At 43.7% G+C, this 14,209-nt stretch overlaps 1 protein-coding gene across 3 annotated transcripts in view; it reads right to left on the bottom strand.

Annotated features, from left to right (window-relative positions):
• Positions 1-13,331, bottom strand: part of msi1b (musashi RNA binding protein 1b) — a 20,326-nt gene extending 6,995 nt beyond the window's left edge. For 2 of the 3 annotated variants that reach the window (XM_085787422.1, XM_085787423.1), the window contains exons 1-8: positions 13,200-13,331; positions 12,833-12,873; positions 12,216-12,297; positions 11,967-12,051; positions 6,408-6,449; positions 3,696-3,788; positions 546-594; positions 1-53 (exon numbers count right to left, since the gene is read on the bottom strand). The exon at positions 1-53 is cut by the window's left edge and continues 30 nt beyond it. In XM_085787422.1, the coding sequence (XP_085643548.1) occupies positions 1-53; positions 546-594; positions 3,696-3,788; positions 6,408-6,449; positions 11,967-12,051; positions 12,216-12,297; positions 12,833-12,873; positions 13,200-13,258 (504 nt within the window). In that variant the 5' untranslated portion in view covers positions 13,259-13,331. The remainder of the gene's footprint in view (positions 54-545; positions 595-3,695; positions 3,789-6,407; positions 6,450-11,966; positions 12,052-12,215; positions 12,298-12,832; positions 12,874-13,199) is intronic. The other variant, XM_085787421.1, reaches the window with a different exon arrangement.
• Between the last annotated feature and the right edge of the window lie 878 nt (positions 13,332-14,209).

The raw sequence follows: 14,209 nt of genomic DNA, 5'->3' as shown, positions 1-14,209 counted from the left end.
CTCGCAGACTTTCTCCACCACGTCTTCGTTCTCAAACGTCACAAAGCCAAACCCTGGCAAGGACCAGACAATTTTTTTTTTTGTGAAGCGGTCAAATTTCACACAGTATTTTAGGATTTTGGACGGTAAGCCTATCTGTGCAGAAGCATAGCTAAAAGTCTCGAGTAATCAGCGCGGTAATAGCCGCTTAACACATTTGCCCCCCCCCCCCCCCCCTTCAATGCTGCTATTCTGCACTCATCCTTTCTTCCCTCGTCTCCTGGCCAGAAGGCCCAGGCAAAGCTGGTAGCTGTCATAATCGATCAGTCCTCGGGTGGGGAGGAGGTGCTTAAGGAGGCTTTATCCTGATCCCGATTAACGGACTGGCTAATTAGACTAGCCCCGGTCACCTCCTCCAGCTCAGCCCACAGGAAGGAGGCCCGTGGAGGGAGGGGGGGGGGGGTCGATAGACACCCAGGAAGGACTGGAGGAAGAGTAGTAAACTTAGGGAGAGAAGGAACGATAGGGACGTAAGGAATGGAAGAGTCAGAGTCAGCCTGTCTCACCTCTGTGTCTGTTGGTGGTCTTGTCGAACATGAGCATGGCATCGTCGACCTGGGGGGGGGGACACAAGACACAAGACAGTATTTTAACGTGGCGTTCTCTTGCCACGCGGCATATTGCCTGACCTCAGCCCTTCTCAAGTTCTGCAGGGAGGCTCAGCAACAGATGGACGGAGAGGAGGGGGAAGAGGGGAGAGAGGGGGAGGGAGGGGACTGGAGACAAGCGACAGGTTACAAAAAAGAGACCGGGGGGGGGGGGGGGGAGCAAAGACAGGAAAAATATGAAGAAATACTGTACACGGCCCAAAGAGTGGCACGGAGAGCTGGAAGTTGCGTTTACTGCTAAACTGCCCCAGTCACAATCCTTCTCACAGAGATCACATAATCCGCCCCCCCTTTCACCCCTCCAAAGTTTGACATTCCCATGGCAACTGTACAAAAAGTCCTTATAAAAGAGCTCGGGCCAACATCAGAAATGCTTTATGAATAGTAGGAGAGAGCGCCAGTGAGACAAAGACACACACACATACACAAAAAGACATTAGGCGGTCCCGAGCAGGAAGGTGAATCCTGTGGGCAGGTGGAGACTCGATGAGAGGGGAGAGAGCTGATAGGGAGAGGAGTAGCGACAGGTGGAGATAGGGTGAAAGAGAGCACAGAGAGTCCTGTAAGAGAGAGGAAGAAAAAAAAGGGATTGGGTCAAAGTGGAAAGGGAGGAGAAAGAAGAGACAAAGGGAGAGGGAGAGGGAGAACAAAGAGGCCTGGAGGCTTTGTTTGTTGGCACAGTCAGCCATAATTCCTCCTCCTCTTCTCCCTTTGACCTCTCCCTCCAGCTCCGGCTCCCTTTATAGAGCACAGACACAGGTGTCTATTCTACACACACACACACACACACACACACACACACACACACACACACACACATACACATTTTCTTATGTCAAAGTTGACCCCCCCCCCCTCTGCCCCCCCTTCCCCCTTCACTTGCCACAAGCTGACATGTTTATACTGCAGTCTCCACACAGAGGCCCCAATAAACATTTGGTAAATAAATCTGTGCTCGCAGTCTATAATAAGTTTACTGGATATGGTCCACTGAATAATATGTCATAGTCACAGTGTGTGTGTGTGTGTGTGTGTGTGTGTGTGTGTGTGTGTGTGTGTGTGTGTGTGTGTGTGTGTGTGTGTGTGTGTGTGTGTGTGTGGACCCCCAAAGGCAGTTTGCCTACAGAAAGGTCAAAGGTGAGTGAGGAGTGTCAGTTTGAAAGAGGACCTCTCCAGTCACTGCTTCCCTCCAGCCTGACATTTGCTGAGCTCCTGCAACATGTTCATCTCTGGATCTCTGCAAAAACACTCTTCTTTTTTTTTTTTTTTTTACCACTTGACTCACAGTTTGATTAATTGATCATATTATGAATAAGGGTCAAGTCAGCCAGGAGGACGCTCCATTAAATGCTACGGCCTCAATTTGATCCACAGAAACAGGTTGAACAAGGAAAAATCCCAACATGTGCTGAAACTGGAGGTTGTGAAAACACAACACAACAACGCCCACAGTTCCCATTAAAACGCTGCAAGCTTTAGTTAATTGCACATCATTGCTCGATATTTCAAACTCTGGGCATTTTAATGGCGCAGTGCCGGACAATATTCCCTCTTATCCTTTTTTTTCCACCTCTCATCTTCCCTGTTATCCCCTGCCCATCCCTCTCCGCGCTCCTTTGTCCTCACCAGGACGGGACACAAAAGGTCCAGTGAGGCAGTCTAATCAGGAACTTCCATGGATGGCTGGAGCCTACATTTCACTGTCCATCCCTCGATATCTCTCTCGGCAAAAATTCATCTAGACGTTATGATTGAGGAGGGAGCACAGAGAAACTCGAGGCCAAACCTTTGGCACCGAAAATAAAAGCGCCGTGCAGTTGGAAATGCAACAGCTAGAACGAGCTGAGTATCCCAGCGTTTCCACTTTGAAAAGTTTCAAGGACTTGCGCCGCATATCGTCCCTTTGAAGTAAAGAAATATTTCGATGTGTTTTTTTTTTCCCCTTGCTTTGCTAAGAGTCACACGACGCTTAAATCACACATGTGACCGCTTTCTTCATCCACAGAGTGTGAACGATCCAGAAACTTCCAGTATGCAGATAACTTGTGAGCAAACTAACAAAATATTTGTCTAGCTTTGTGCAGAGGCATAATGGCCCTCGTAACACCCCCCCACCCCCCACCCCCCCACACACCACCACAGCACACCCCATCTCTGCCCCACTTCCCTCTCTTACGCCTCTGCAAACCTCTCTCTCTCAACCAGGCCCTCCCTCCCTTGTCTGAGCCTTTGTCAGCCCATCATCTATTCACAGCCCTCCCTCCCCATGTCAGACAACTTCAGAAAAACTTCATGTCAAAATCGTATATGAGAGAAAAAGCACAAACATGTTTCAGAAACAATGTAAAAGTTTCGAGGTGAGTTCAGAGCTGTTTTTTTTTTTTTTAGAATTGCTGGACTTTGTATTTGTTGTGACTAAACTCCTGAGTTAACCCCCACCCAACACACACACATGCTAACACCCCCGAACACTACCTCATCCCTCCTCCTTCAGAACAAAACCCCCTTACCCACAGAATTACTTGGGGACAATGGGCAAGCCAGGTCACCACGGTAACGGGCCAGGAGGGGGTTGTGGGTAGGAGCAGCTGTTACATCAGATTAATTCAGATTCTGATAATCCCTCCTCCTTCTTCACCATCACCACACACTCACTACAAAACTTTTCTCCCCCCACCTCCTCTCCTCCTCCCCCCAACTTCGCCTGCTGCTCTCAGTGCCTCTCGGCCTCGTTATTTTTCCCTTCCTTACCCTCTTCAAGCCTTTTTCTCTCCATCCCCTCTCCCCCTCGTCCCTGCAGTAACTCCTTCACGTCCAGGCAGTCGCTCCACTCCAAAATCAACTTTTTCTCTGGGAATCCGTGTTGAATCAGACTCTGCAGAGCTGCTGTGGTGCAGCCACCGCGTGTTTTCTTAGTCCACTGATCCTCTTTCATCAAGAAAAATGTATGAACCCATTACACCTGACTAATTAATCATGTTCACCCAACTTGATGTTTTTTTTTTTAAACCACAACAGCCTCTAGCCTCCACTTTGAACATCGCTCACCTTCCCAAACTGGTCAAAGTACTGCTTGACATCTTCGATGGTTGTGTTCACTGACAGGCCGCCCACGAAGATCTTCTTGGTTCGAGTCACCAACTGTAAAATAGAGAGGAAAAGCACCGATCAACTACTTTCTTACAGTAACTATTGTCTCTGTTGTGTTCAAGTACATGTTTCATTTAGTAACACAGTACATCTCTTTGAGTATCAGGTTTGCCTTCAAAAGTGCAAAATTGTAAAGAAAGCCGCTGCAAAGGTTGCAACACTTATACACTGTATTACTTCAATAATTAAACTATTCTATTATTAGAATCAAATGCAGCTACATAAATGTCAGAGTTGCTTTTTACTTTTGCTACAATTGTTGCTGCACGAAAAAATGGACAAATTCAGTTCTTACAAGTGCAATAATCATCATCTCTAATTAAAAGCCAATTTGGACAAGGCATTGCACGAGGGTGAGACGTTTTCTATGTCACATATTTTCATTATTGAATAATCTTAAAAAATATTCTATTTTTAACATGAATCAATTGATTGTTGATTTATTTATAAAACATGAGAAAACAGTGAAGAGCGTCCATCTCCATGTTTGTGTGACCAAGAGCCCAACGCCCAAAATATTCAGTTCGCTGTCACATTATCATCACCTTGGTGATTTTCTGTTGACGGACAAATCAACCAATCAGTGCAGCTCCATGAGATACATTAAAAAAACTTCACTTTCTTGTAACAGCACAATAAAAAAGATTGGATGTATTTACTGTATATTTGTCTCATCATTCACAAAAGCCGGTACACAATTACATACATGTCTAAACAATAGTGAAGATGAAGCTGCCATGTCCGTATGTCTAAATGTATTCCTGCTCTAAATTACTCCAAAATATATGTTTTTAAATGTAGTGTATGTTGTATTGGACTGACCACTCAAACAAAACACAGCCACAATAAAAAGAGAACAACACACTGAATAATGCAAAGAGCTATAACTATGTTAAATACAGATACACAGAATTAAAATCATATTTTAAACATAATTTTGCTGTATGAGCTGGGCTCATAGAGGCCATTGATAAGCACAGGCTGGCTCTTGCGTATGACGCCCAGGTCAACTCTCACTTCTCTGTCTGTCTCTTCTGGGACGTTTGCTGAGCTGCAGCTGAAGCTGAGTTACGCTTTTCCTTCGACACGGAGCTGCAGCAAACACCTGACACCTGTGGTTATCATGGTCTCTTCTATTTTGTTTCACAGCAGTTTGTGACAACATGACAAAAAAAGAGCTGGTAGACTTTACAGCCTACAACAGCGCAGTGTTGAGTCAGAACGGGGAATCTTTTACTCAGCTACACTTAGCCCCATAACACTGGAAACGCATCACAAGTTACACCACAATACAATAACGCTACAAATTACAAGTGATTCACCAATGTGGACAATATAATATTGTGTCAGTTAGCATACAAAATGTCACTGCCTAGCAACAACACAATACAATACAAGCTGCAAATCAACACAAGTCAAACTGTGAGTTTTGAGCAAAACTAAAAATTCAGACATTTTCTCACAGGGTTCATCACTTCATTTCTGTGATGAGTCACTCGTTACATTTTGGGACGATACGAGCATCACATTCAAAAATCAAGCTGTTTCAGTGATTTATAAAGATGTTACTAACTATCCACTTTTCTAGTCTTTTCATTTTCTCTCTGATTGCTGTCACTGTTGTGTTGACTGGCTAAGGTCATAAAACATGAGTCATATAATCTCTTTTGTATATCTAAATTGACTATAAATCATAAAATACCAACTCGAGTAATAAATAACTTCTCATCCAGTAGTTGTGCTGTCGTCAGCCCTCTTGATATTAAAGCCATATTAATGGCGGGACTTTCCAGAGTAACATATTGCCAAATTGTTGACACTTTGCTACCAGATAACATTACAGTATTTACGGGAAACCAGCTCATCTTCACTGCTCTAAAACAGCAGTTGCCGGTGGCTGCAAAGTGCAACTTCCTGCACATGGACTGTTTTAGATCAGCAAAGACAAATTGATTTTCTGGGCGTGAAACTATAAAGGTTATCAATAAATTACTGGGTATTGATTGGTGCTTAGACTCACATACAGACACTGATACAATATATTAGGCAGCATCTGAGGTATTTCTGATACTAGAATCGGTATCAGCACAACTCTAGCGATTTATTTTTTAGTAACTTATCTATAATTAATGTTGTCTTTATTTTCTGTGAATGCCTGAATGTTTTTGCAGATGCTGGGAAACATAATGCATCACTATAATTCAACAACCTCCACTGCAGACCTTTTTCTAAATTCTAAATAAATGTTACAAGGCTACACATGGTTCTCCTTGCACTCACTACCAGTATTTATTTGTGCTGTTTGCCTTAAAGCTTTGTTGAGTGTCCTACTGGGTTGTTGTGAATGAAAAGACAAGTTGCCTTAGATCTGCACAGAGCGTACTTGGAATACAATACAGACATTTAGCTGCGTTTGACAATACTGTGTTTCTGGAGTCGAGAAAGTTTTTGTTAACACACAATCACATAACAGTTCAGTGATGTCAGCGCTGCTCATGTTCATCAGATTACGGGGCATTAGCCCGGATAAGAGACTGAAACACCCAACACACACTAACCTGCTGCAAACAATGCACACACAACTTAACAAGAGGAGACAGTTGCACTCACCTTGGGCTGAGCTCTGCGAGGGAATGCAACCTTTGGATCGATCTGCAGGAGAGAATAGAGAAAAAGAGAGGACTGGTTATTAGTGTGGTGTCATGATACAGATAAAGCAGCAACCTGTCAGTTTTCCTTGGTGTACTCTGACATCACACCTTCATCTTCCGCTGCTTAATGACTCATCGATGAAGGTGTAATACATCCATGTTACACTCCTCTTGGCCTAGCGCAGTGCATTCGCCCGTCCTAAATCAAAGCAATAATGTCAAAGACACCTGTTTTTTGTTTTTTTTTTATGGCTCATCATACCCGGACTCTGCTTTGCTGATAAACAGAATGACACCAATTATAGTTGTGAAGGAAAGTCTAGATGAATTTGACATCAAACGGACCATATGTTCTCAAATCAATACACTTTGACATCATAAGGGAGTGATGTTTTCTCATTATCACCTGCTTCAGACAGCAGGCTGGGATCTGACTACATCTTGGTCTGAACGTACTGCTGCTGTATGTTGATGTGTGGCTAGCTGGATCATTAGGGTTCAGTATCAAACCTAATATTTCTGTATGAGTGAGGTGATCACAGAAAACCAAATATGGTCAAGTACTGAAATCAAATGTTTTATCAGATTGCTGATCATTTGATTCTTTGATTGCATCATTTTGTCAATTTTATTCCAAAAAATTTAAAACTTAAAAGACTGGATAAGAGGAGGTAAATTATATATTTTTAAAAAGGGACAATTTTGGTATCAGTGACAACAATGACACCTTAATGATCATTGAATATATTTTTTCTTACGCAGATTTATTTTTCATTTTGTATCTTTGACTTTATTTAATTAAAACAAAGACCTATGGATGCAGCTAACAAATCATTTCCATTGTTATTTTGATTAACTGATTTGTCATGAAGCTATTATAGATAATATTAATCCTAATGGCATCTGCTTTTTTTTATTACAGCATAAAATGCAACAGTATTTACTTTATAATGACATAAAGCAGCATATTCTCAGATGAGAGCTGAAGCCATTGAATGTTTGGCAATGTTACCAGATTAATAACGTGATGATTAATCATGATGTGATGATGAATGATATAATCCATTATCCAATTTTTGTGGATTAATCTTAATAATCAGTTCATCCACTAATTATTTGAGCATTAATTTGGGTAAAAGAAAAGAGCAAACTGGCATAGTGTGTAAACTCTATTTAGGTGAGCGCCTGTCAGGTTATTGTCAGTGTGTGTGTTTGTGCATCTATGTGCAACATGAATGTGAGTGTGTTATTTTTCTACAGTTATTTTCTGTATATATGCTTGTTGGGTTTATAATATAATATTCCAGTATATGAATTATATGAATGGCATACACACACATACAGCTTGACATATTCATACGTACATACATAAGTGTGTGTGTGTGTGTGTGTGTGTGTGTGTGTGTGTGTGTAGGTGTGTGTGTGTGTGTGTGTGTGTGTGTGTGTGTGTGTGTGTGTGTGTGTGTGTGTGTGTGTGTGTGTGTGTGTGTGTGTGTGTGTGTGTGTGTGTGTGTGTGTGTGTGTGTGTGTGTGTGTGCACGCTGTGGTGCTCAGGTGGAATGCCTGAATGTCCAGCGAACCTCTGCCTCTCTCGTCACTACCATGTGACATGTGATCTCCTGGAATCTCACACAGGCACTACAATCACAAACACAGCTCACCTCGGCAGCAGAAGCCCCAGAGGCAGGACAAGTGTGTCCGACAGATCAACAGAGAGAGAGAGAGAGAGGGAGAGGGAGAGGAGGACGGGACGGAGGACAGGGAGCTGTCAATCACACCACACTGACAGCAGCCAAACCCAATTTTGTTTGTTTGTGTTTATTTGTTTTTGCCTCCCTCAGCTTTGGACGGAAGTGACGACGACAACACAACAGGGAGCGCTGCACGCTCTCAGCTGATCAGGATCGTCCTCTGCCCTGCACCTTAACACTTACATCCAGGAAAAGGGGACAAGCTGCACTTTTTCTTTTGCAGTGTAAACTCTTTTTTTTTTTCGATATTAATCTTAGCATCTACAGCTACGAAAACAATACAACAGAACTGATCCATAATGAGGGTGAGCCCAGTGAGTGTCACCAAGGTTACGATTGGAGAGAGAACCACACCATGCCATGAGAATGCAATCATAGACAGGCTGTAAAATTGAAATTTGAGACCTCTATATTAGTCTATACTGGTCTAATAGAGCTAGAGAACAACTAGACTACTCCACACTGTACTGCTGTTACACTAACAGATGGTGAGACAGTACAGCGCTAAGATTAGTCTGTAACCATGAGAGGGTAGAGTCCAACTACAGTAGAGAGCTAGAGCCTCTATGGTAAACCACATGCGTTTACCAGAGTCAGGGTAACAGTGTTGTTTCTAATAAGAGTCGACATGACTTTTTTTTTTTTTTTTTAATTTCTTTTGTTTTTCTTCTGTTCTAGAGAGCAGAGTGAGAAGACTATAGGCTAAGACTGGAGGATCAGATGCAGAGTCTACTGTTTAGTTTCTATGGTGGCTAGACTACTCTGATAGTCACCTCCGGTCACCAACCCTCCTGATGTCCAACACTCCTGTGCACATTCAAAAACAAACAGACACACACACACACAAACAAACAAAATCAAACACATGGCAGCACACAGCACATTCGCAGGGAGGAAATTGTGGACGTTAAACAGATAAAGTGACTGCATTCATGAAATCGCTTTGTTTCAGGAATTAAAAAATAAATAAAAAGTTGGTCATAGTAAAGATGTGTTCAAAGCCCCTCACCCAGCATCCTGCTCCTAAATGTGTTTTGCTTTGCTTATTGTGTGGATCTGGATGTGAAAGGACGTACAAGCAGCCAATGATCTCATATGTAACTTACACACCAGTGGCGTGGGACCTCCAGGTCACACACACTAGAAATTGTCTTATTTTTATTTTGGAGATGCAGAGGACATATTGTGTCCCGCCTTTAAAGTTTTGAAACAAAAATATATTTGCATGCTGATGATAGAGTCAGTTTTTGTTTTGTTTTTTACAAAGGAAGAAGAAGGAGTAGCTAAATGACGTGAAAAGTTGTTTTGTAGAAAGCTGTTTGCCCAAGACAAGTGCGTCCACATCTTAATATGTACTGTCTGTAAGTTAGACTCTCTGGTACACAGAGTCACTTGAAGGCATCAGCGCTGCTTAAGGAGAGGCCGAACCTCTCTGCGCTCGCAGCGAGGCAACGGGGAAGAAGCTGAACGTAATACCAAGAGAGGTTTATGAAATCAGGCCAATCCACTTTAACCAACGACGTCCCAGCTATGCAACAGTTGGCTGAGCGCGCCGCCCGTCACAGCCTGAGCCGGGAACACATTTATAACGTAACATGCCGATTGGGCAGCGCTCAACAGCTCCGAGGAACAACTCAAGCCTGTTGACTCCAATCCTATTAGTCAGAAGAGCCATACTAATCACAGACGGGGTTATCCTGCCTTGCCCCCCCCTGCCTCCTCGTCTTTCTACCCATGTCAGCATGGAAACGGTTAACAGGGGCCACAAACATGCCTAATGCCACTCTGACTTTGTTGGAAAACTCTCCAGTGTGAGCCTTAAGAGCAGCAGTTGAATGGAAACTTTGTCCCACAAAGGTGCAGTTTGCATCGCCGTCACTAACTTTACAGATAGCAGGAAGCTGCAGGGCACCAGAGGGCTGACTAACAGAGGGGCAGTTACAGAAATCCCAGTAAAAAGCTGCCGTCCTACACTGGTCACAACCGGGCCGCATCTGTCCTTCAACACAATAAGTACCAATAAATTCCTCTGCAGCACTGTATTTGCTCTTTAGCCTCTCGGCTGTGCAAAGCTCTGTTAATTCCAGTGCCGGAGCGGTTCAGTCGGTCACAGCATGGCACATTCTTTCTGTTGCCACTGGAGAACTTTTCTCTCCCCTCTCTAACAGGATAACCTGTCTGCATGGGAGAGAGAGGGAGAGGGGGGCAGGGTGAGCAGTCTAAAGGCCTACTCTACTCACCATCAACCCCTGTGGCTGATCACTGAGCCCTCTCCACGCCAAACACACACTCTTCCCCTACCCACCCACCCATCCACCAAAACGCCACCGACACACCCAAACTGTCAGCCACAAGGCCCACCAGGCCAAACACGGTTAACGCATATACGAATAAGTTGTGAGGAGAAAAATTCCAATTAAAAAAAGAGGGAACATCATGTGAGTGAGGAAGATGTGGGTATCATGACCTCCGCTCTCTGTTGATGCTGTCTTGATTTCTGGTATCCACCAAATGATTGTAAATGATGTGCATTGTTATCTTCCTCTCTTTTTCTTTTGTGACAGAGCCATTCTTCAACTGTGGAAAGAGGGGGGGGGGTCACTATGGAAACAAACCCCATGGCGAGTTAGTGGCGTCCAACCATGATAGCGCTACTTGTCATAGCTGTCATGCCTGCAAGTGACATTATAGCAGTTGGACGCAGAGGAAACAAAAAATCTGAAAAAAATCAGTTTGATCAAACAACTCCCAGTTTGCTAATTCTTATGAATTCCTAATAAAATAATTCTCATTTCCTCAAAACTTTCTACAGAAAATGAGCCTCTTCTTACTTTTTTTTTTTTTTGCTTCATCTCTATTGCCTTATTCAGCATCAGCACCTCCACTTATGTTCCAAAGATTGGATAAGGTGCATCGCTCTGAGCACAAAAGGAAAAAAAAGAAGAAATAGCCTCCCCTCATTTCAATACAGTGACTAACCCGCAGCCATCACCACTCCCACTGAGGAGAGAGGCGGGGGCAGTGGTCCCTATGGCGACCAACGGGCCACATTGTTCCCAGACCGGCCCACATTCATTACTGACAAAAAGACACACACACACACACACACACACACACACACACACACACACACACTCTCTCTCTGCAACACAGGCAAGTAATACATTTTAAGTTAGACTTCAGACAGGTGAAAGGCCCTGAGTCACAGTGACTTTATCATCATTACATCCAGGGTTTTATTCTTTGAACAGGAAGCTACGAGGAGTTGTTTGTTGCTGCTTTCACACCTTGATGGTTTCAGGTTGCATTCACTTGTTCCATTCAGAAACTTTTTTTTTTCTGGAGGTCAATTCTGCCCTTTGGGGACAGAAAGAAGAAAAAAAAATAAAGAAAGTTTTGGTTCGCTCTTCCTAGAGACCAAATCAAAGATTGGCAGTGAATGCAACCCTGTCCGGTTCCCCTTGTTTCTATGGAAATTGACACTGGGTGACATTTTCTTGCCTGTTTGGCTGCAGAGCAAAGAGAAAGCACAGTCTCCCATGTGTCTCCACTGTCGGCTACTGGCTTTATCCTGTATCATGCTCACATGTGAGGTACGGCAGTGGACACGAGCGTGGTGAGAGGGAAACATCAGCATGGTGAGACCTTAGTAAACATACTAAAATGTAGCAATGTTACACCTCTCTAGCGGATTATTGGAAAATCCACTAATCAAACACTAAGCAATGGGATTAGCTGGTGGTGGGAAGTAAATACAGAGAACTCACTGTTTTGGAGTCCAACTCGTGCCTGGTTTGGGCCAAAACTTTATCCACGCCGGCCTGATCAACAAAGGTGACGAATCCGAACCCTCTGCAGGCATCAGGGGTGGGGAGGGAAGAGGAAGGGGGGGGGGGGGTATTAATGACACAGAAACTGATGTTGACATGTAATGAGACGTTATGAGCGGCGAGGAATCACGGAGGTCAGATAAACTTTCAGCTCCGGCACAGGAGCCGGGCTCACAGGTCCCTCACCTCGAGCGCTTAGTAACCGGATCTCGCATCACCATACACTCCTTCACCTCGCCGTACTTGCAGAAGTACTCCTTCAGACCCTCTGGGAAACACAGCAAGGAGAGAGAGAAGACACGTTAACTGGCGATAGAAGGGGTTAAAAACACATGACAACTTGTTTTGAATTTTAAAAAAAAGTTTAGCAAGGACTTTGACTACTTGGACAAAAAAAACTTTCTCACCCTGCTGAGGTTTCTTTCCCCAGAGTTCATACAATTTTCAGTTAAATGTGTCAAACACAAAATGATCAGGAGCCAAAGGCTTCAAATTGCACAATAATTCCAACCAAAATTTATAACCTTAATACAGCTTTAATAATTTAATTTCAGACTTTTTAATAAGACTTTAAAAAATCACACATTTGCTCTATGGAAGTTCTGAATGGGGGCATTGATTCAGGAGCAGGTTTCATATGTAAAACTTAAAAAGAGAGAGAGAGAAAATAAATAAAGTGATTCAATGTAAGATTAAGAAAGGCAGCCCTTCAAAAAGAGCTGCTGTTGCTTCCCTCTAATCCACGTCAGGCTTTTACACACATAGTGGCATTTTATGAGAGCAAGTGGTGGAAAAAGATTTACCTTGTGTTGTTTGCCAGCTGAGTCCACCTATGAACATTTTGCTGTGGAAAAAAACAGAAAATATCTATATTTACATATTCATTAAAGGAGCAGTCCGTGCGTTTAATATTTATAGGCTTCCACAGCAAAGACAAAGTTGTGATTGAGGTGTGGAAAGTGTGATCGTGGAGGTAAAGACGTGTGTATATGAGTGTATCATCTCTGGTTTTACATGAAGGCTCTCAGTGTGTGTGTGTGTGTGTGTGTGTGTGTGTGTGTGGCTGAGGACCAGAGCCCCCTAACAGAATAACAGGTTTGTTTCTGAGGTGAACGAGCACAGCTGCGAAAGAGGGAATTTAAAAAGAAGAAGAAAAAAGTTTTTGGTTACCAGGGGTCGTGGGGGGAGTCCGTGGTGGACAGGCTGCTCTGGCTCCCTTCCGTCTCCATTCCGTGTCCTCGCTGTGTGTGTGACTGACTGAGTGAGTGAGTGAGTGAGTGAGTGAGTGCCGTGTGTGTGTGTGTGTGTGTGTGTGTGTGTGTGTGTGTGTGTGTGTGTGTGTGTGTGTGTGTGTGTGTGTGTGTGTGTATCTGTCCGGGCCGAGCCGTGCGGGAAAACAGGCGGAGAGTGAGTGAGAGAGAGGATGTGGGCGGGTTGGCCCGGGGTGACAGAGAGGGGAGCGGGACAGATGCAGCCAGGCTGGGACAGACTGGGACAGACTCCTCCTCCTCCAGTCCTCCTCCAGTCCTCCTCCAGTCCTCCGCTGCTGCCTCTCTCTCATCCAGCACCGAGGCGGAGACGCGCCGCTACAGCGTCCGTCAGCCGCGCCGCTGCCGCCGCAACCTTTCAAAATAAAAGCATATTAGAGCGTGCACGTGCTTGGTTGTCCTTAGTGCATCTTGGTAAAACAAGGTATAGTAGGTCTCCTTTTTAAAGGTAGCTAGCTATAATATGTAGGAATTACCCCCATCTAGCGGTGCGGTTGCATATCTAGGTGCTATATAAATAAAGTTTATTATTATTATCGGAACGTAGGTTCTTGATGTTGCATTCGTTAAATCGGGCAGACGTCAGACAGACAACAGACGCTGCATGTAACAGGATAAACAAGCCTCTATGTAAACAAGGAGGCAAAACAATACAAGCCTGACAATATGTCCTCGGTGATGTCGTATTGTTTACCTGAGTAAACAAAACAAAATATTGTAGCAATAAGTTTGAAATGTTCTGCCAATAACTGAATGACTTCATACAGTATGGCCTACTATGGCCTCTGAAATAATGTGTAAAAATGTCAAAACAAAACATTTGACAAAGACAGTGACCTGACTGAATTGAATTGAAACGCAACTCATGACAAGAAAATTAAGAAAATATAAAAAATATATATCTTGAAAGTG

Source organism: Trachurus japonicus, chromosome 9 (assembly GCF_045865225.1).
Source record: "Trachurus japonicus isolate A0001 chromosome 9, Traja_1.0".
NCBI lineage: Eukaryota > Metazoa > Chordata > Actinopteri > Carangiformes > Carangidae > Trachurus > Trachurus japonicus.
The sequence above is the reverse complement of the archived record's forward strand: the minus strand, read 5'-3'. Positions and strand labels throughout refer to the sequence as shown.